The sequence below is a fragment of the Penicillium arizonense genome, assembly GCF_001773325.1.
Source record: "Penicillium arizonense strain CBS 141311 chromosome Unknown PENARI_contig001, whole genome shotgun sequence".
Classification (NCBI taxonomy): Eukaryota; Fungi; Ascomycota; class Eurotiomycetes; order Eurotiales; family Aspergillaceae; genus Penicillium; species Penicillium arizonense.
The window spans coordinates 796931-818617 of NW_019173278.1; the positions used below are offsets into that span (position 1 = coordinate 796931).

General features: G+C 51.6%; 9 protein-coding genes across 9 annotated transcripts; 5 read left to right on the plus strand and 4 right to left on the minus strand.

Moving 5' to 3' along the window:
* Positions 1-460: 460 nt before the first annotated feature.
* Positions 461-5381, minus strand: PENARI_c001G05851 (putative histone deacetylase complex subunit (Hos4); the record flags this gene model as incomplete). The annotated part of the gene is made up of 5 exons (XM_022626601.1): positions 461-585; positions 662-980; positions 1647-1663; positions 1790-1991; positions 2040-5381. 5 exons carry the CDS (start codon positions 5379-5381, stop codon positions 461-463), a joined length of 4005 nt encoding a protein of 1334 aa, XP_022493196.1.
* Positions 5382-6244: 863 nt separating this feature from the next.
* PENARI_c001G11252 (putative 3-oxo-5-alpha-steroid 4-dehydrogenase) lies at positions 6245-7364 on the plus strand (the record flags this gene model as incomplete). The annotated part of the gene is made up of 3 exons (XM_022627012.1): positions 6245-6343; positions 6410-6896; positions 6964-7364. 3 exons carry the CDS (start codon positions 6245-6247, stop codon positions 7362-7364), a joined length of 987 nt encoding a protein of 328 aa, XP_022493911.1.
* A 35-nt stretch (positions 7365-7399) lies between these two features.
* On the minus strand, positions 7400-8310 carry PENARI_c001G02565 (uncharacterized protein; the record flags this gene model as incomplete). Its single annotated transcript, XM_022626318.1, has 2 exons — positions 7400-8047; positions 8206-8310. The coding sequence occupies 2 exons, from the start codon at positions 8308-8310 to the stop codon at positions 7400-7402; spliced, it is 753 nt and encodes a 250-aa protein (XP_022493647.1).
* Positions 8311-8472: 162 nt separating this feature from the next.
* Positions 8473-9106, plus strand: PENARI_c001G07853 (peptidylprolyl isomerase; the record flags this gene model as incomplete). Its single annotated transcript, XM_022626754.1, has 3 exons — positions 8473-8598; positions 8729-8831; positions 8952-9106. The coding sequence occupies 3 exons, from the start codon at positions 8473-8475 to the stop codon at positions 9104-9106; spliced, it is 384 nt and encodes a 127-aa protein (XP_022493562.1).
* Positions 9107-9328: 222 nt separating this feature from the next.
* PENARI_c001G03796 (UDP-galactose transporter HUT1) lies at positions 9329-10677 on the minus strand (the record flags this gene model as incomplete). The annotated part of the gene is made up of 2 exons (XM_022626426.1): positions 9329-10400; positions 10454-10677. The coding sequence occupies 2 exons, from the start codon at positions 10675-10677 to the stop codon at positions 9329-9331; spliced, it is 1296 nt and encodes a 431-aa protein (XP_022493914.1).
* A 380-nt stretch (positions 10678-11057) lies between these two features.
* On the plus strand, positions 11058-11681 carry PENARI_c001G00676 (uncharacterized protein; the record flags this gene model as incomplete). The annotated part of the gene is made up of 1 exon (XM_022626174.1): positions 11058-11681. One exon carries the CDS (start codon positions 11058-11060, stop codon positions 11679-11681), a length of 624 nt encoding a protein of 207 aa, XP_022493104.1.
* Positions 11682-11953: 272 nt separating this feature from the next.
* PENARI_c001G07893 (uncharacterized protein) lies at positions 11954-16403 on the minus strand (the record flags this gene model as incomplete). The annotated part of the gene is made up of 6 exons (XM_022626755.1): positions 11954-12939; positions 12989-13210; positions 13261-13347; positions 13400-15869; positions 15926-16289; positions 16348-16403. The coding sequence occupies 6 exons, from the start codon at positions 16401-16403 to the stop codon at positions 11954-11956; spliced, it is 4185 nt and encodes a 1394-aa protein (XP_022493630.1).
* Positions 16404-16727: 324 nt separating this feature from the next.
* PENARI_c001G09335 (KRI1 family protein) lies at positions 16728-18590 on the plus strand (the record flags this gene model as incomplete). Its single annotated transcript, XM_022626861.1, has 2 exons — positions 16728-16905; positions 16963-18590. 2 exons carry the CDS (start codon positions 16728-16730, stop codon positions 18588-18590), a joined length of 1806 nt encoding a protein of 601 aa, XP_022493726.1.
* A 1481-nt stretch (positions 18591-20071) lies between these two features.
* Positions 20072-21490, plus strand: PENARI_c001G02348 (putative mitochondrial ADP,ATP carrier protein (Ant); the record flags this gene model as incomplete). The annotated part of the gene is made up of 5 exons (XM_022626303.1): positions 20072-20122; positions 20262-20283; positions 20361-20437; positions 20646-20891; positions 20942-21490. 5 exons carry the CDS (start codon positions 20072-20074, stop codon positions 21488-21490), a joined length of 945 nt encoding a protein of 314 aa, XP_022493144.1.
* Positions 21491-21687: the final 197 nt, after the last annotated feature.

A 21687-nucleotide genomic window follows, 5' to 3' on the forward strand; every position in this document is an offset into this window, starting at 1 on the left:
GTTCGGAGTTTGTTCTTTTCTGGTTTGCGGTTCATGTATTTCTTTCGTGTTCATATAGAAAGGATACATGGCGGTGCGGGTTCTCACTAGCCCTCCGGTCCTTTGACAGCCTTGCAAGCAGGCAATTGACCTAAACATCCCCAAGACATATAGTCCTCCAACTCAATCTACAACTACAAACATGCCAAAAGCAATGCGCACTTACGTAAATTCATAAGAGATTGTCAGGATTAGACAAATTGTCCAGATACCATTGGCGCCGCACACCCGAGCAAACGGGGCACAGCAATAGGACTAAGGTAATTTGACTTGACAATGATCAAAAGACCAAACAGGACAACTAAGCCAGCCATCCAAATCCATATCCCCCAAATCATCCATCACAAACAAATCCCCCAGTCCAACCCCGGCATCCGAAACGAGGCTAGATTCCTAGACCGAAAATCTGCGTAGAAATAATCTACTGCTCAGTCTGGAAGTAGTTGAGGAGCACGGAGCGCTCCTGGGACTCTTCACCCCAGTCCTTGACGACGACGCAAGAGCAGTTGACGACCTTGCGGGCGTTGCCGTCACGGTCGAGAGTGCCTGTATAGAGTATTAGTAGCCAGTAACGAGAAGCACCATATTAAATTACGGTGTAGTGTGGTGTGGGAAAACGTACAGAGACCAACCCACTCGCCGAGCATCTTTCCGTCGGGAACCTTGATGAGAGGGATCTTGTGCTCGGAGCAGAGAGCAACAACGAGCTTCTTGTAAGCCTCCTCCTCGCAGCCCTCGTTCAGGACACACATGTGGGCCTCGCGGCGGTCGAGGGCCTTGGCGGCCTCACGGAGACCACGGGCGAGACCGTCGTGGATGAGGGAGATGCGCAGAACACCCTTGAGGGCGTCCAGGACGGACATCTGGCCGCTGCCGGCATCGGCAGAAACCTCAACCTCGTCGGCAGGGGCGATGGGGGATGTGGGCTCTTCTCCGTCCGACTGTGTGGGTGATGTTAGAATATTGGTCTTTCATGGGTTCAATGGTAATGTTGGTAATCGTTGTCTTGAGACGAGAGAGTCTGTCTGGTTTGGATACAGTGTTTTGCTCTAGCAATGTATGCTGGGTGCTGTCGAAACTCGAATTTGTTCACACATTGAGCGGGCAGGTCATTGCAGGCCTCGCGGCGAGGGCGGTTGCTTGACAAGACTGTATCCATCCCAGTGCCTCAATTGCCTTGACAAGAACGGTGGGTGGGAGGATGTGATATGAATTGGCAGGTGTATGGACATACCATTTTGGTTTTTTGTTATTCGAAAGTCGGGTGATCCTCGAAGAGAAGTTATTTGGTGATAAGGTGGTGTCGGGGCGCGAAATTTCCCGCTATTTCGACTTTTTCGGCTGTGTGTGCCCTACGCTTATGTCATCCACCCCGCCATCAGACAGTCATGTGACCACATGTAGACAGCGGTTGCTTTGCCTCTGTTGGCAACACTTCACGCCTTTTTGTTTGACCTTTGTCAGATTTGTTATGGCAGGACACATACTGACAGTATTTACACAGTATCAATGTGAAGTTTGTTTTGAACTTATTTGTAGATATTGAAATACAAATACTCAGTAGCACTAAGCTAACTTACAGCTAAACAAACATGTTGACTACTCACAAATAGTAGATTCGTCACTAGAACGCAAGAGGTATCATAATCGTACAATCAGAATCCGCCCTGTACACCACTGCTGGATTGCTGCCATCGCGCCGTGTCCCGAATAGCGAAAGAACGCTGAAAACAAAACTAGACGTATGTACTAGACCGAGAATGGCCATAACCGTTGAGAAGGCCGGTGCCGTTGGTTTCAACAGAACCATCGATACCGTGACCGTTGAGCTTAGGAGCGCTGAAGCTGGGGTTCGCCGAGGATGGCTCAGAATCGATGTGCATGTTCAGGAATTGGAGTTCAAGCCCTTGCAGGTGAGGGACGTGTGGGATGAGTTCCATGAAATCAGCGAGCTAGACGCATGTTAGCGGTATTCATATCTCACAACATAGATGACTTACTCTGATCCAGAAGACATGCTCCATCTCGAAATACTTGGGACGGGTGTCACAATCTTTCTGCATGATGTTTCCAATGGTCGAGCCGTGAGTTCCATATTCCTCCGCATGAGTCAACATGCGGCGCGTAACTCGCCACAAATTCATGCGCTGAGTGGGGGTCGCCTTGCGTTTCTCCCAGCTAGCATATTGCGAAAGCTGGAGATCGTTGGTGGCCAGCAAGGGTGCAACCAAGTAGTTCGGAATCCATTTCTCCTCGGCCACTTCCACATCACATTGAGGGTTGAGTTGACGGGTGAGTGCGGTAACAAGTGGCATGAAGTTCTTGAGCCAGGCGTGACTTTTGGCACGGGAGTCGTTTGAGCCCACAAGGTCGGCTGCGAGGTGAAGGCGACTGGGAAGTGCTTCACGGCGTCGACGCTCTTGTGCTTCCTGGTCACGGCGCATCTTGGCAATACGAGCACGTTCTTGCTCTAGACGCTTTTGGCGTTCATCCTCGGCTTGTTTAGCACGTCGTTGTTCGGCTTCCTTGCGCTTGCGATCATCCTCTTCGGCCTTGTCACGAGCTGCCTGAGCAGCTTGAGCAGCCCGGTCAGCTTCTTCCTTGGCAAGACGAGTGCGTTCGGCCTCGGCGGCGGCACGCTTTTCGTTTGCTGCGCGCTCTTGTTCGGCCCTTTTGGCCTCAGCCTGGCGACGTTCCTTAGCTTCAAGCTCGGCACGCTTCTCGTCGGTCATCATGTCTTCTGAGGGGTTTGGTTTGTGTTCTGAATGTTCCTTTTTCACGTCACCGTTCTTTTTAACGGGATCATGATCTGGTGAAGGTTGGTGGGTTGAAGGGTTTTGAGAAGATTCGGAGGGTTTGAGGTGTTGAGGTTTGGGATCAATGGCTCGAGTAGTGTCTTCGTTGGTTCGTCGGGGCTGGGATGTGTTGAGCTCGTCGGGGTGTTTTGAACCGTTTGCAGCACCCGGCTGCTTATCCTCGGAGACGACCCTTCTTTTCTTCGGGCGCGATCCAGGAGAAGGCGAGCGTCTGTCTGTGCCGCGGGAGCGAGACCGCTCTGGAGATCTGTCGGGACGGATTCGCTTCAAGGACAGAGATGAATCGGGAGCATTATCAGGGCGCATCCTGGGAGCCTCTTCGCGCCCAGACAACGAATCGGATGAAAAGAGACTGGGGCGGCGCTCCTGAGGTCGACGTCCCGCGATGAGTCGTCGCTTTTTGATTTCATCAGTACGTGCAACCCCACTTGACTCGCTATCTCTTCTGGCAGATAGTGACGATTTAGGTTTCGCGGAATCGGGCCGTGTCGAAGAATCAGGCCGTGATGAGTCGTGCTCTTTTTCGTGCCTCTTCTCCTTAATGGGATCCATTTCCTTCAAAGGATCGCGATATCTAGTGGCATTGGGACTGGTGTCGTGCTTTCTCACGCGAGGGACTGGGGATGACGAGGATTTGCGCGCGGATCGTTTGTCGTCCTTTTCTTTCCCACGCGCTCGGCGGGGCGAATCGCCTTTGCGACCTTTGCGTGGGCCTGAGTATTTCTCATACGCTTCCTTCAGAATGTTATGCTCATCCTCCCAGTCTTCGCCCTGTCGATCCCGAGACAACTCAAAGTATGTCTTGTCCTCAAAGAGTCGACGTGTGGGGTCAAATCCAGGCTGACTCAAGATGAGTCGGATGACAGCACTCTTTCCTCGACCGATAGCCGCGAGCAATGGAGTATTGTATCCAGGCTTTTGACCCCGCAGCGGATTTGGATCGGCATCAGCCTCGCCCATGGCATAAAGAAGAGACAAAACATCGTGGTGACCACCCTTTGCCGCAGCAATCAAGGATGCGTTGTCGGCTTTCTGCAGGATGTTCAGAATGCTCACCACACCAGCCTCATCGCCTTTGGCAGCGAACTCTCGGAGATTCTCAAATGTCGGCTTCGTCCAGAGAAGATCATTTCGTGTGGCTTCACTTCGGCCACCCTTTCGTCGGCCTGCCACACCCACGGGAGGAGGACTGCGCATCGGGGGTGAATCTCGGGGACTTGCTGCTGATCCCCTGGCTGCCGATGTGCGCCGTGAAGAGGGCTCCCTGTTCTCCGGTGGCATGTGTTCCTCCGAGCGTCGACTAGGCCGTAGATTGGCCTTGGCATCAGCGATTGCCTTCCGCATTTCGTCGTATTCATCTTCGTCCACAAACGATGGCACCAACTCATAGGGCTCATCGCCTTCAGCATTCACGGTTCGGGGGTTTGCGCCTGCATCAAGCAGAAGTTTGACCACTTCCACGTTTCCATTTTCGACGGCATCAATCAACGGGGTATCTTTGTCGATGTTCTTGGTGTTGATTTCACAGCCAGCGTCAAGTAGGAACTTCACGATTTCAGTTTCGCCAGCAAGCGATGCGATCTGCAGGGGAGTATTGCCTGCATTATCAGGAATGTTAATATCTTCTGGTCGTTCGGCGTGGCGCATCATCACTTGATCATGCTTCCGATCCGCGCAGGCTCTTGCGAGGGGAGTCCTGCCGCTCTTGTCGCGCAACTTCTTGGGACCCATTTGTTTCGCGGGTGACGCGGATGCGCCCGTACCGCCAAGTTTGCGCAGGTGAGCACCTGGTAATGGAGAACCACTTGCCGATGAAGATGTCGATAATCTATCTTCGGAGCTTTGTCGCGGAAAGCCAGTGAGCAGAGGAGTGCGCGCCTTTTTCTTTGTTGGGAATTGAGATCCCGACGCAGAGCGTTGATGAGATCTGCGACTGGGTGAGAGCGATCGCGTATTTGATGGCGGTCGAGAAAGGCGTGTACTGTTGTTGTGTTTCAGTTCGTGCGAGTGTGACGCTGCGTGAGAGTGTGTACGAAGACCGTGTTGATCCTCGGAATCACTGAAGCTGCGTTTACGGAAAGCGCGCGGTCTCTCGCGATCAAGCCCAGTGGCACCTTCCGTCCCAATATCGTCGACCTTTTCGATTTTGACCATCGACGGAGAAAGTGCCCTCGACCGCGACCGTTCCCTTCCATGTTCGCCATGGGTTCGTGATTTCTTGCGCTGGTGTCCATCAATTCCATTAAGTTCTCGACGATTCGGATCATGCTTTATATGCTTTCTTTTCTTTTCAGGCGACAAGGACTCCCGACCCGATTGAATTATTGTTTCTGCCTCCGAATCGGCCCTGGGGCTCGGGGGCCCCATTTCCTCCTCTGAATGCACATTTTGACCATCACTTTCTACCCGAGAGTCGGCACGGTCATTCCTAGGTGGAGGCCCAGCAGGATCGGGCTTCACCGCAGCAAGCGTGTTCTGACCGACGTCCAGGGCAGCTGGTAAAGAGACCGCCTCGACATCACTCATAGCGATAGCACTCGAAGACTTGGAATGCCGCTCGTCATTTTGTGGGGGTATACGCGACCGACAAGACGACCGTGGTCGACAACGCCAGCAGTAGTGCGCGGACGCCGATCTTCGACCACGGGTGGTTCACCAAAGGAGGGTGAAAGAACAAGATCGCACCACGGTGGTACGAAATACGGAGATTCGAGATGAGATTAGGGGGGAAAGAAATTCAGGAGTGAAAGGAGAGAAGAAAGAGAAGGGGAGAGGAAAAGCGGGAAGGGCAAGGAATGGGACTCCATTACTGGGTAAGGCTCCTCACTGGGTGGCCACGGTGAATCATCTGCAGGTGGATTACTGAAAACGCCCCCCGTTTTGAGGGGGTTTTGCATTTAGGGCTAACTGGGTTGATTCTGCCTCTCTACAACATTCCCAACACTCCTGGAAAGGCACAGACTGGCCGAATATGTGCAACTTGTCTGCGTTCAAAGGACACGGGCCCCGTGGCCCAATCCGGCGTGCAAACCGGGCAAACAGGGATTGGATGAGTCAGCAGCTATCAGACCACCAGGCCATTCGTCCTTTTCTGTTCTCTCTCTCTACAGATCTACAGTAGTCCTATCATAAGCGATAGCTCTATCAACTTAGACTTCCATGCTTCCATACCTCCATCGAGATAAGAGCTGAACACACCAATGACCTCTCCTAGCTGATCCCGGGAGCTGAATTAACTCCCCCGTGGCGCAGAGCTGAATGATCGGCCGGAATCCCCACAGTAAACACGCCAAAAAACCCGAATCCCGAGATCACATGGCACCGACAAGCTAGGCGAGCTAGGCAAGCTAGACAAACTAGAGAGACAAGAGACACCAACACCGCCAGCCATGTCTCTCATCGCACAATGGGTCGACACGACTTTAGAAACCACAGGCATGGACGCAGTTGATGCTCTACGCGCGTTCTTCCTGCTGGCCGCCGCCACAGTACGATACGCCCTGTGACAGTGCCCACGCCTGCAGACACCCCAAGCTAATGCCCCTCCTCTGCAGACCGTCTCCATCAGCATCCCGTCCTCCCTGCGCGACCGCTTCCTCGTCTATGGGCCCCGCGCAACCTCAATCTCGACCTCGTCCGACCAGTCGGCCGCGGCTCGTGCCCAGCCTGCGGGTGAGGGTAAGGGTGCGGGACGGGGAATCCTCGACTATATGGCGACATGGCAGGTGCCCCATAGCTATTTTAAACAATTTTATATTGCTTCCCTGCTCTCGTCTGTGTTCTGGGCGGCGCAGTTACTCTCCCGGGGCGTGGTGTTCCAGGCTATTGCAACTCGGGTGAACGAGGAGCATCGGCAGCAGTCGATGTCCATGACGCAGCTTATTATTTGTTGGATTTTGTTGGCTATGCAGGGATCCCGCAGATTGTGGGAGTGCATTAATTTTTCGAAACCTTCATCTTCGCAGATGTGGGTTGTTCACTGGGTGCTAGGTTTGGGTTTCTACCTGGCTGCGGGTGTGGCGATTTGGATTGAGGGCTCAGGTATGTTATCCTCACCCTTATAACTATGAAATATTTTAGGGCTAGCTTGCTAACAACGCTAACTCAGGAACGCTGTTGACCCAGGATCTGACGATCCATCATCTGCAAATCACCAACGCTCCAAGCATGCGGACATTCTTCCTCGTCCCACTCTTCCTAGTCGCATCAGGTCTACAGCACGACTCCCACCACTACCTTTTCTCATTAGAAAAGTACACCCTCCCTCAACATCCCATGTTCAGTGGTGTCGTGTGCCCCCACTACGGAGCAGAGTGCGTCATCTACCTATCACTCTCGCTACTAGCCGCGCCACGCGGAGCCCTAGTGAACAAGACCATGCTCGCCTGCATGGCATTCGTTGCCGTAAACCTGGGCCTAACAGCCCGGAATACCAAGGCATGGTATGCACAAAAGTTCGGTAAAGACTCGGTCAAAGATTGGTGGTATATGATTCCTTGGCTATACTAGAACATGTAACAATAACATCGGAAATTGGAATCGTGTCACCTCCCGCCAAGGAATTTCATCGCATTCCCCGCCTTCGTAACGTGAAGCACGTCCCGGTACGTGAGACTGATCCTCGTCTTCCGCTCGTACCAACCACCTCGGTACGCCTCTTTCTCTCGCAACAGATTCCAATTGCAAATAGAGTCTGGGCCCAATTCTTCATCTTTCGTCACTTCAGCAATTCCATGCAGGAAATCCGTATACATCTCGCCCCTCGTGATAAGCAGACTCCGTCTCTCCTGTAAGATCCTATACTTAGGCTTAGGTTTTCGAGCTGTCTGAGCTGCTGCGCCGCCAGTGCTTTCTTGTCCTTGTCCTTGTTCCGGTCCATACTTCTCATAGATATCGAATACAATTGGTGCACCCAGACTGACAGTCGCAACAAGTGGGTAATATGCAGCTCCGTCTTCGTGTGGCATGATGCCCTGTCCGGGCTGATACTCGTTGACCAGAACATGGTTCGGTGCTTGATGAGGTGCATCATTGAAGATTCCTAAGTCCTTGAATCGTGGCCCAATAGTCGATACTAGCCAGGTTGGTAGTGGACTTGCGAGAAGGGTGTTGTTCTTTGTCAGTGCCGATGGCCATGTTTGTAGTCTGCGATGCGAGAGTTGAGTCCAGCGTGGTAGAGGTGCTGAAGTCACCTGTTCATTGCTGTGAGTATGAAGTATGACATATATATAAACGTTGACAACATGAAACAAAATCATGACCATGACAAGTATATATATTTGCGGGGTGGTGTACATGTACTAAACAAAATGAACAAGACGTGGACAAGAGCAAGGCACCAACAACATACCTTCTGCACCAACCAATCCTCCTCATCCTCCGTGACGAAATCTGATATATAAAAAGCACCATCCGGCAAAGCGGAAACACGCACAGTATCAAGGTCAAAGCCCATGGTGTTTTAAACAAGTCGAAGTGTGTAGCGCGCACGTCACATACCGTTTTCTGCCTTGGAACCTCAGGCCACCAATTATCTCACCCCACATCTCATCCGGTCAGAAAAGAATACAACGAACTCATAGCTTCATAGCTCATAGCTCATAGCTCATATTCCACTATGGCTCCCAAGAACAACGCCAAGGCTGGGAAGGGCAAGGGCAAGGACGCTGCTGCCGATGATAAAGGCAAGGGTGGGAAGGGTGCTGTAAAGGGTGCGCAGTCGATTAATGTGCGCCATATTCTTGTATGTTTTGCCTTTCTTCTGCTTTATATGCGGTGCCCCCGTCTTGCTTTTTGTCCTATGGCATCTGACTACCATAAACTCCAAAACAAAAGAAAGCAGCCACTTACAGACTCATACTGACAATATCCAGTGCGAGAAACACGCCAAGAAAGAAGAAGCCCTTGAGAAGCTCCGCAATGGCACCAAATTTGATGAGGTTGCCCGTGAATTCTCGGAAGATAAGGCTCGACAGGGTTAGTATCATTCCTCCTCTGTTCTCGCCAAATGTCAACGGGGGATGCGGTCCAGGATTCCTTGTTCCATATCCCATACGCAGAATCTATGACATGGACACGGCTGACTTCATCCTGCAGGTGGCTCACTGGGATGGAAGACTCGGGGTGCTCTGGATCCTGCATTTGAGAATGTGGCCTTTGAGCTTGAAGCTAGTACTACCGGTAACCCCAAGTATGCCGAGGTGAAGACTGGGTTTGGGTATCATATTATCATGGTTGAGGGGCGGAAGTGAGGCTTCCATTTGTCGATGGGCTATGTCTTTACTTGAATTGAATGTGCTTGATATCAATAGCAATGCATGATGGCAAAAATTTACTATCTACTTCCAATGTATAACATACTAGAGAAGAAGGTTTGATTTGTCGAGACTCTTCACACTGTGATAGTTGAATTATAAATCTATATGCTCTAGAGGTATGACTTGATATATGTCCTCCAAAGCGAATGGAGAAGCCTACAACTCCTTCTTCGCAGCCTCAAGCTTCGACCTCTCTTTCGCTTTCTTCTCTGATCTCTGCACTGCTGCTTCGGCACCAATGCCACCAAAGACCAGACCAATGCCCAACCACTGACCGCCAGACAAAGAATGACCAAACCAGAACACGCTAAGCAGCATAGTCAACATCTTCCGTGTAACGGTAACAGTGACAAGCAATAGAGAAGAGAACCGCGACAAAGTATAGAAGATAAACAGCTGACCAACAGCACCACACGCCGCGAATCCGAGAACATGTTTCAGTGCCTCGGGGTGACGAGAGAGGAAAGAAACAGCGCCAAACAGTTCCGTCTCATTAGACGGGGGAATAGGTAAAGGTAGAAGGTTGTGCAAGATCCCGCTTTGCGAAAGATGCGGCATAACTAGGAGGTACACGGCAGTCAGCACGGTCGAGAGCACGTTCTGGGCAACCATCATCTGGGGCCCCGTAAAGCGCGTGTACAGCTTAGGCGAAGAGAAGACATGGTCTTGCGTGGTGTTGGTCAGACCATCCAAAAGAAGGTTAATAGACAACAAGAAGATACCCCAGCCCGAGGAACCGGATTGCTTCGCTGCGGCTGCGGCGACCTTCTTGCTAGTGCCTGGGTGGTGTAGACTAAAGGTCGCAACACCGAGCGTAACCATCAAAACAACGCCGTACTTGTACAAGGGATATTTCTTCCGGAAGATGGTCAGGTGCAGGACCATGACCGGAAGGAGCTTGCATGATTTGGCGAGGATGAAGGTGAGGTAGTCGATGTGCTGGAGGCTGGCGTAGCCGAAGGGCGAGGCGAGCGAGGAGGAGATGCTGACTAGGAGGAGGGGGAAGAGGATTCGGCGCGTGGGGAAGATGGACGGGATGCTTTGGCCCTTTGGTGTTGAGATCAGGAGGTATATAAAGCCGGTGATTGCTGCGAAGGAGGATTGGATGGTGTTCAGCACGAGCGAGTAGGTGAAGCGTTCTGTTGGTGGCTCTGGTTCGGTGGCTGTTGCCGGGCGGATCGGGTAGCTTGTTGTTGTGATCGCCTCTTGTAGGACACCCCATGAGAGGCTGTGTGTCTGTTAGTAAAAGGTTCATCTTAAGACGAGACAGGAAGTACTTACAATGCTGCATAGATACCGAGGACGCAGATCACAAGCTGCATCAACCCAGGATTGTCAGCCACTGTCTCCAGCGCTGTCGACGCTTTCTCGGACACGCTTCCATTGGCGACGGAGGGCGTGTCTGTGTTTCCAGGCTTTCGTGACACGTCGGAATCATTGGGGAGGTGCATTAAGTTAGAGGAAGGGGTTCTCTGAAGCGGCGCAGATTGCTTTTGTCGTCCCATGTTTGAGTATAGAGGGAGGGAATTGAGGTACAGTTCGTGCTAGACTCAGAATAAGAAATATCGAAGGTGTCAAAGTTCCGAAACAAACAAAAAAAAAAAATAGAAACAATGAAGCCATGTGTTCTTCTTATCGATGATCGCCGCCCCACATAATTTTGCCCTGTGAAGAACTCATCATGTCCGCAACCTCCATTCCAGTCTATAATTGATCTCAACCCAACTTGACCTCGAATATCTCACATATCCATTGCACAAAGCAATACCCAAACCCTATCCACACAGCAGGCGGTTCACCAGCCCCCAATTTCCGCGAATCGCAAAGCTCGCGCAAGCTATATCCACGACCTCACCAACCCCGACACCCAAAGAAAAACCACACAATGACAAACACACAACCGCAACCTCCAACAATACGTCCAGAGCCCTCAGCGCTCAGCGCGCAGACATCCAGCGCAACGCACCAAAGTCCCTCCGCCGCAACCTCAACCCAAGTCCTACACAACCTCCAACACCAACACCTCTGGACCTCCCTCCTGACACACACAATCCCAACACCGCTACCGTCCTCAACAAAACGACAAACTCAAACACACGCTGTAACATTAGTGTCCGGGATCCCACCACACAGGGTATACACACACCCCGACGAACAACTGTGGATGTTAGAAAATGGGATCCGGGAAGATGACCTGCGGCCCGAGCGGATGTTTGTGATCCCCACTGCGCATGGTCAGGCGTGGAGTCTTGCAACTATGGCTGCTGTTTTTGATGACTTGCCGCGGGTTGCTGGGGGGTTGGTTGAGTATGGGCATGGGGAGAGTGGGGATGATGAGATGGAGAGGAAGTTGACGCGGTATTATGAGAAGAGGGAGATGGCGAGGGAGAGTAGGGAATGGGGGTCTCAGAGGTTGTTGCTTGCTATGGTTGATCGGGGGATGGGTGGAGATGGGACTGTTGCTTATTATGTTGTGCAGGAGGGTGAGGTTAAGCCGAGGCAGAATTAGGATAGGTCGTCTGTCTTATGGTATAGTATGACTTTCTAAGTCCCTTGTGGGTTGATGAGTTACGAGATGGATAGAAGATTCACCGAAAAGTGATGGCATTAAGATGCAGCCAGGGCTACCAGATCTGCGCCGAAATTATGTACAACAGTAGGGACCACCGGGTATAGTGATAGGCAAGAGCAAGATGCGACAAATGCTAAATGGCTGCACAGGTATCAAGTATCAAGTATCAAGTATCAAGTATCAGGGCGGCAAGAAACAGCTGCAGAAATTCAAGGGATTAGATCACCACGGTTATTGGCGTCGACTTTTTCTTGCTCCAATCGACAACTCGGGCAGTACTCCTCATACCACTGCTTCACGTTGTCTGCATGCTCGGCGAAGACGCGCTCAGCTTGAGCAAGTCGGCCAGCCTGCGAGTCATCACCTTGGGTAGACTCGCCACCGAGAAGCACCTCCACCTGGCGACAGCGGCGAGTCTCCTCGCGGAGCCAGCGCTCCCACTCCGTTTGAATTACTTCTTTCTCGATTCTATTCACAACTCGAAGGGCAACGAGAAGATTGTGGCGGTACATTCCGAGGCGCTCGCGGGTTTGCTGGAAGCGTTTGATTGCGCTCTTGGTCAAGACGTCCCGGGGTCCTGATGTGCTGAGTGACAAAGGCATCTCTGCATACCGCATTGTCTGGTCATGGAAGGTGGCATAGCAGTCACTGGCGTTGCCATTACTGGGCCAGATCGTGGTGTTTGCAACTGCATCATCGATATCTCGCATGTAGATAGCCTTGCTCATGATGAGATTCGGCTGGACTCCAAGCCGCGCCATGAACTTTCCTGCGTGCCTTTCATGCCACCAGTCCCAGCCATCTCTAGAGGAGTGATATCCGTTCATGATTGCACTTGTGGCTAATAGAACCAGGATGATCTTGTGTGCACTCACAGTCTTCCAGGACCAGCGAATGACACCAAAGGCCCACATCATCAGGAAGGAGATGGTGGTTTCCATGAATGAGATGGATGTTTCAAGGAGAAGCTCGTGCATGCTTCGTTGGACGCGAGGCTTGCGAGGTTCCAACTTCAAGTTGACACCAGCACCGTTGAAGTGGGAGACATTGCTTTGGCGTCCAACGTGGCCGAAGATTGTGATGGCCTTTTTAGTGCGGCTGTGTGCACCCAGCCGACGTACTTGGTCACTGACCAGATCCACGAGGTCCAAGGCGTCTTGTTCTAGATCATTACTAGCCTTTTTGTCGATCACATCTGCGATGTGTTAGTTCGAGGTAGTTTCCTCAAGAGGGGGTTGACTCACTTTTGAGGCCGTAGGGTGACCACAGCCATTCGACCTTGGTGTAAATAGCAAGCTTGCTCTTAGACTTGCCCTGGAATGTGATGACAACCTTGCTGACCAACCTGAACGATCGTCTGAAGGGAAGGTGCCATGGTGTTTTCTTATCTGTGATCACGTAGCACAGATGCTCGTTGAGAACGTCAATGATCTGGTAGTCCGAAATCGGATTATCATGGGGTTTGCCTATGCAAGGTCAGTTACAACTAAATGACAAAGTCGACTGTCAGGCCTACCAAGGACATCCGTCGCGCCAATGTTGTAGTGGAAGTCACGGCGCAGGTGATTGGACTCTGTACTGGTCCAAGGACCTTGCTTAATTTCTTCGAGGTGTCAGCAATGTGATTCAGGGTTGAAGGTCGGGAATGGGCCTACCTCGCGCTTGTCTCTCATGGAGTAGAAGCTGCCACACAGCGCTCTTGTCGCCAAATAGGATATGGAACAATGCTTTCGGGCTAATGTCGAGGACTTTATCGGCCACCAGAACCAGGTCACCTTGTGGGACATATTCCACGGGTTGAGTTGGAAGTCTGAACTTGGCGATATCCCTCCGGCCGGCCCTGCCTCCGTCCAGGTCAAGGTCTTTGTCGATGTAGATGGGGGTTCGAATGTCCCTCACCGGGCCCGTGGCAGCACGTTTGCCCCAATCTGATTTAATGTCAGCAAGTCCGGACGAGAGATCCTCCCAGCTATCTGCGCTGGATGACCTGGTCGGAGAGCCTGTGTCCATCTTGATCAGGGCTTTGATCAATTCTTCCAAAGACAATTGCTCGACAGCAATAGAGCCTTGGATTAAGAAGTTCAGACGTTTCTGTAGAAGTCTGAGAGGTTCAAGGAAGGTTTTGATGGTGACTCGGCCAGGGGTGTCACTACCGAGTGCTGGGATAATGTGAAGGAAAAGGAAATCACAATCTCGTCCAGATGCCGCAGTCACTTCTTTGATGCTCTCCAGAGAAACACCGGTCGTCAGCACCAATCCGAAGTGATGACTGTAGAAATAGATATGCCTGGTTGTGACATAGGCTCGTCCGGGGAACTCTTGCAGGTCGTTTGGACTCCAAGTAGCCCTAAACACCAACACCAAAGCTTCCTCTCTTTTGACATCTGGGAACAGCAATCGGAATTGGGCATCTTGTATCCTTAATCGAGGAGGATAATAGCTAGGATACTCGTGCTCGACACCCATTATAGCTCGCTGAAGCTGCTTGGTTTCCTCGCCGTCAAGACTTACGGTCTGCCTGTGACGGGGCCCGGGCGCCGACTTATTTGCTGAATCGCCCGGCTGATCAGGCTGTGCAGCAAGGGTACGCACTGAACCGTCACTCAGGGTGGAAGATGGCCGCCCTTCTGGGGCATCATCGTGTCGACGTTGTTCCATTTGGAACTTGTTCACAAAGCCCCAATTAGAGCTACCCCACAGGTTCGCCATCATACCACTAGGCATCCCACCTGTGCTGTCGGAGAGACCTACCCCAATGCCCCTTTCATTACTCACGACAACAGCGGCCTTGCTCATACTGGTAGGGGCTGGGGGATTGGCAAGAGTTGTAGGTGCAAGGCTTTCACCGGGGCCTTCCACATTGCTCAAACTGCGGCCTCGGTTGGCATCGTCATTCCCATTGATTGGAACTGTTGTACTGTATGGGAGAATGTTGTGGCTGGCAGAGATGAGGCTGGCAATTCCACCAACGGGGCCAAGATGGGAAGAAGGTGTCGGGGCAACGTTGGTAGATTTTCGATGAAGGTCCAACTTCTGGATCAGTCTGGAAGTGTGCTCTCTGGCAGAACTCTCAGTTTCCAAGCCAGTGGGCCTTCTGCTTCCAATATCAGTGCTATTTCTGAATGCATTGCCCTCACGGTCCGGGACAGGAAGTGTTGAGCTTCGCTCTCCACCGCCGGGCTCATCGTGGGTGTGGGGTGTGAGAGAGTCGGCGGGATCTGCAGTGAACTCGGGAGCCGGGGGTTGAGAAATGGAAAATGCAGGATCTTGGACAGTGACCTTTCCAGAAACTGAGAGATCGGTGCTAGCAGGATTTTCCAATGCTTTCTGTTTGGCGGCCTCAAAGGCGCCAATCCACTCCATCAGTTCTTTTTGGTTGTCTGCCTGCAGCAAAATCGTGTTGTTCTTGGTCTTGACTTGGAAACAGAATCGGCGTTCTTCTTGAAAAGCAGGACGAATGCTGCAAAGCAGCACACCAATCCTCTCACTTTCTTCAACACCACCGGTTCTAGCGCCCTGCACAAGACAACCAAAAATGCCATTCTTGAGGAAAGCCCAGCGCTTGACCCAGACGGTACGAGTAGGCTTTCCTGATAAAGTGCGCAAGTACAGCCACCCTTGTTTCTCCGGTCTCATCTCTTTTGTCACATTTAGTGATGAAAGAGGACGAGAGCCAAGGTACGGAACAGTTGAAATGTTATAGTCCTCCAGTTCACGAGACGGGCGAGCTGCAGCCTCCGCAGCTTCTTCGAGGTACTTCCGGGTAGAGAGCAGCTCCTTCTTGGATGACCTTTCACTCCCTTCCATCTCATGAAGCCACCCCTTAATGCGTTCCATCTCATGAGACCATTTGGAGAATGTGCCGCTGTTTTGGTTGTGGAATCCCCGGATTTCCCGCCATTGATCGAAAGATACCTTGACCAAAAGACGATCTAGCGCATTACGCACCTGGGGAGACTGTACTGCGAAGTCCATGGATGCTCTGATGTAGGCCTTGTGGGCTTCATGAAGCTGGAACGCTTCTTCTCTCAAAGCCGAGGCTTCCTTTGACTTGGACTGTGAGGCATATTTGGCTTGTAGATAGTCGTACTGTTTCTGTGTCTGTTCGAGATTGCGACGGATTTCCTACAACGATGTCAAACGCTGTTTGCGAACAAGATAGTCCAAGGGGTCCAGCGTACCTTAAATTGCCGCAGATCCTCATGGATGAAGTCGCGGATCGGTTCAGCAATCAACCCCTCCATCTTCCTAGTCGATGACACTAATCCGCTCCAGAGATCCTTGGATCCCTCCCCGGTCCTCTTCATAGCCAACAGTGTGTAATCATGATCGACGACCGCTTCGGAGACACTGAGGGGGCTGGTCGAGTAGGACAGAAAACTGTTCACAACACTCTCCAGAGCCGTCAGCTCGGAGGAGAGCTTTGTTGCAGCCTTTGCATATCCATCCAGCCATTTCTCTATATATTCGACCTGGTCGCAAAAATGGAGGGTGGTGGCACGGAAGGTGGGCGAGTCGAGGGCAGCTTCTTTAAGACCGACCGGGCTGGGATTGAACAGACGTTAGCTTGAGGTCAAAGAGCATCTTCTTTGCAAATACTCACACCACGCTCACAAGCTTCCCAACTTGGGGTAAGGGGGTATGTGCTTGAGTCGACATCTAGTGTATGTCTCCAGTCATACACTCGATGCGAGCAAAAAGACCAAAACAAGGGTGAGCCTCCACTCGCCACACAGGAATAGAAGACGAGAGTCAATTCAACAATTCAACCAGAGATCCCACGTGCCTTGAATAATCCGGGGCTCTCAACTGTGCAGACGCTCAGCCCGAGCCTCCGGGGATGAGATGATCTAATTGGCTACGTCAGTGATTGCCATTGGTGCCTTGGTGCCTGGCTCTGCAGTTCACAGGGGCGGTGTGAGATTTTTTCCTTTCTGCCACTCGGGGATTTCACCAAGTCGATCTTCAAGCAAATACCTGACAATGGAGCCTCCTTCTAAGAAGATGCGGAAGCTCATGGAGCATGACAGCGACAGTGACTCTGGCGATGAGGCTGGCGGGGTTCTCCTCGGCAAGCAGTCGCCAGACACTGGATTCAAGATCAACGAGGACTACGCCCGTCGATTCGAACACAACAAGAAAAGAGAGGAAGTTGCGAGACGTATGTTACTCCCAAACTTTCTACTTGAAGACATATATTAATGTGGATTCGGAATAGTGGAATCCAAGTACGGCAAGACATCCAGTCTCGGAAGGCGCCCAGGCGATGAAGACTCCGACGATTCCACTTCCGAAGAAGAGGATGACGATGCGGAGCTGGCCACAGAGGCCCTGGATGCTGAGATCTCAGCGACTCTGAACGCTATTCGCTCCAAGGACCCCCGTGTCTATGATAAGGATGTCACCTTCTACACCAAGTTCGACCCCGAGGAAGCCAATGCCGCAAAAGGACCTAAGGAGAAGTCCATGAACCTGCGCCAATACCACACCGAGAACCTCTTGAAGGGTGTCAACCCTGCGGAGGAGGAAAACACTCCTAGGACCTATGCGCAAGAGCAGGCCGACTTAAAGAATGACCTTGTCAAGGAGATGCACGGAGCGGCTGAATCGGATGAAGAGATGGAAGATGCCGATGAGTTCTTGGTTCGGAAGCCCGGTCAGGACACATCATTGCCCAAGCCTGAGATCAAGCTCGACATCGAGAATGCAGACAAGGACCCCGAGACTTTCCTGTCCAACTTCCTGTCTGCGCGAGCCTGGATTCCTGCTGACAAGCCAGAGCTACACCCATTCGATTCCGATGATGATGACGATGTTGAGCGGGCAGACGCCTTGGAGGAAGCATACAACTTCCGTTTCGAAGACCCCAACAAGATGAACGAGGCTCTTGTTACCCACTCTCGTGATCTCACCAACAAGCAATCTGTCCGTCGAGAGGAGAAGAGCTCTCGCAAGAAGATTCGTGATGCCGAGCGCCAACAAAAGGAAAACGAGAAGAAGCTTCGCGACACCGAGAAGAACCGTCTCCGCAAGTTGAAGACTGAGGAGCTCCAGAAGAAGGTCGACCAGATCAAGGAGGTTGCCGGTCTTCGTGCCTCAAATTTCACTGATGATGACTGGTCTCGCTTCTTGGATGACGCTTGGGACGATTCCAACTGGGAGCAGGAGATGCAAAAACGATTCGGCGAGGAGTATTACCATGAGGGAGAGGGCAGTGACAATGGCGATGGCAAGAAGCACAAACCCAAGAAGCCTACATGGGATGACGACATCGACATCAACGATCTCATCCCAGACTACGAAGACGGCGAGGCGCAGCCCACGGTCGAGTCCGACGCAGAGGAACAAGATGACGACGAAGCCACCGGCTCCAAGAAGAGCAAGGCCGAAGCCAAGCGCGAGCAGAAGCGCGAAGCCCGCAAGGACCGTCTTCGCATTGAAGAGGCCGTCGACCGGAACCTTGATCTCGATATTACTTTGCTCCCCGGAGCCACCAAGAAGAACGCCACTAAGTTCCGTTACCGCGAGACATCGCCGCAGAGCTTCGGCTTGACTGCCCGGGACATTCTGATGGCGGATGACACACAGCTCAACAAGTTCGCAGGTCTGAAGAAGTTGGCCTCCTTCCGCGAAGAGGAGCAGAAGCGCCGTGACCAGAAGAAGCTGGGCAAGAAGGCCCGTCTTCGTGAGTGGCGTAAGGAAACCTTTGGCAACGAGGATGGGCCGGAGTTCTCATTCGGTGGGGATGCTAAGCCTAGGCAGTCTGAGGAGACTGGTGAGGCTAAGGTTGATATTAGAGAGGGTGATGGCACGAGGAAGAAGAGAAAGAGGTCGAAGAAGCACTAAATGTGGTGTTGTATTTACCATTGGCTAGGGTTCGAATTATGACCAAAATAAGCATTTTTACGTCTTTCATCAATTAACTCCTGTGTTTAGTCGTAGAATATAAAGTCAAGTGGAAATTTCAGGAGAGAAGCCAAACCCTTGAAGTTATGCCAGGTGTCCACAGGATATATATTCTAGAACTGACATTCCATCACACCTCAATCACAACAAAGTTCCAAAATAATCGCACGTAGACTACGAATCTACACCTTCTCACCATATTAACCGCATCCAACCTACAAGATCGTCACCACCGCGGCTTTCCAGCTCAAAATCTCTGTCCAACACAGCAGCCAAAAGTGGCAAGCCTCCATGCGACCGGGCCCACCAAACTAGCGTTGCTGGGGAGGTTCATTGTTTTGATTACCCCAAGCTGATGAAGCTCCCCCCCGAAATTTACCTACAGTATCCTCTTGACCCATTTACCTCGTAGCAAAAGAGTCGAGAATCAAGGAAAGTGGGTACGACGTATTATGGGCGGGTACCTGGCATTGTCCAACAACGGATGTACCCAGGTACATTGTCCATGCGTAAGTTCGTCACTCTAAAGCTTGTACCTGCGACTTGGATGTATTGGAAAAATGTCTCATATAAAACCAAATCAGATCTTGGTATCCCTCACATGCTATGCTGCAATATGCAGAGGTCTGCATGTGTTGTTACTGCGGCAGCGAAGAGGCATGGGTCATATTTTATGTAAGTATTTGGTGCATTTACTGTGATGATTAGATATTGACAGATGCAAGATGGCCAAGCTGAATCTGTAAAAGAGATTCCTGATGTAGTAGTCCGGCGAAAACCTTCAGTCCGAAACAAAGGTTTAGCAATGTAACTCACCAGGGAACTCTACTCCAGAGCCATAGCTCGACTCAATGTTGACCACACCGAGTACATATGCCCGGGCGCTAGACTATACGTCGGTGGCAAGTCCGATATCAATTGCCATCGGATGCTCGGCCAGCAGAAAGGAGGCCTCGGGGAGTGGAGGCCCGGCATTGGACGGGGAAATTTACACCGTACGCTTGGACCGTTGCTCGGGACTACGGGGATTTGGGAATATTATATGGCATAGGTAGTAAAGTTGTAGATGAAGCTATGAATAGAAAATCGGTATAGGCATTGATAGATACAATAACACCAAATAACACAAACTGAGCAAGTTATGCGCAGAACAAAGCAAACTGGCCGAATGCAGAATTTTCAGTGGATCGGGAGAAGTCGGCCAGAGGCAACACAATACATGGTAATTTCCGTATTTGTACCCTTGGCTCTTCCTGATTGGGCACTAGTGGCTGGATCCCGTGTACAGTATTTTTTTTTTCCTGGCCCCCTTCCCGCCTTTCTCTTCCTTTTCTTCCTTCTCATCCCTGGTGTCTCTTTCTTCTTGACAACCATCTCCTCTCTTTTTTTTTGCATCCCGTTTTCTTTGCACAACATTCACAATGGGTTCCGGTGAGGTTAACCAGGCCGACAAGTCGGTCTTCGGCATGCCCGTAAGTCTTCCCAAGGGATACGCGTGAATTCAGATGGAGTTGCTTCGCATCTCCATCTGGATGAATCGCGATTCAATCATCAGACACGTTCTACCCGGATGTGCATCCATCAAAATAAACATGCTAACAATCTCTATAGGGCTTCGTTGTCGACTTCCTGAGTACGTTTCACGCCTTCAGCTCTGACTAGCAACAGCCAGTTGAAAACACAAGAAAACAAATACTAACTGCATCACAGTGGGTGGTGTCTCCGCCGCTGTCTCCAAGACCGCTGCTGCCCCCATCGAGCGTATCAAGCTCCTGATCCAGAACCAGGTTGGTAACCACCACTCATCAAGCACCGATTGGAAGGACCAGAGAAAGAAGACCGATCTGAATCATAATCGCGATCGATTGTGAATCTCAGAATTGGACATGAGCAGCGTTTTGATATAGTTCGCCTGCCCGTGAAAATTTTTTCCTCTAGCCCTGCCGATCGGCAGCTACATGTTGAAAGAAAGAATCTAACCAAATGGCTATATAGGATGAGATGCTCAAGGCCGGTCGTCTCGACCGCAAGTACAACGGTATCGGTGACTGCTTCAAGCGTACCGCTGCCGCTGAGGGTGTCGTCTCTCTCTGGCGTGGTAACACCGCCAACGTTATCCGTTACTTCCCTACCCAGGCCCTCAACTTCGCTTTCCGCGACACCTACAAGTCCATGTTCTCCTACAAGAAGGAGCGTGATGGATACGCCAAGTGGATGATGGGTAACCTTGCCTCCGGTGGTGTATGTAACCCCTGAAAATCTCTGCTCTGAGCCGCACTAACAGATCCTAGGCTGCCGGTGCCACTTCCCTCCTCTTCGTCTACTCTCTGGACTACGCCCGTACCCGTCTGGCCAACGACGCCAAGTCCGCCAAGGGTACCGGTGAGCGCCAGTTCAACGGTCTCGTGGATGTCTACCGCAAGACCCTCGCCTCCGACGGTATTGCCGGTCTCTACCGTGGTTTCGGTCCCTCCGTTCTCGGAATTGTTGTCTACCGTGGTCTCTACTTCGGCATGTACGACTCCATCAAGCCCGTTCTCCTGGTTGGTCCTCTTGAGGGCTCTTTCCTCGCCTCCTTCCTGCTCGGCTGGACCGTCACCACCGGTGCCGGTGTCGCCTCTTACCCCCTTGACACCGTCCGTCGCCGTATGATGATGACCTCCGGTGAGGCCGTCAAGTACAAGTCCTCCATGGATGCTGCCCGCCAGATCGTCGCCAAGGAGGGTGTCAAGTCTCTCTTCAAGGGTGCCGGTGCTAACATCCTCCGTGGTGTTGCCGGTGCCGGTGTCCTGTCCATCTACGACAAGGCCCAGCTCCTCCTCCTCGGTAAGAAGTTCTAAGGGATTCACTGAGAATGTGAATCTTTAGCCATTGTAGTTATACTGGAAACAGGGGATGCAAACCTGCCCGGTGTAACCACTGGGCGTGGAAGTCGAGGTTGTGGGATGGTCAAAAGATAGATGCGTCAAGAAATGGGTCGGGGGGATCTTGAAGCATAGAATGGTGTGATTCTTCCCTTATTTGTACCCAATGTACT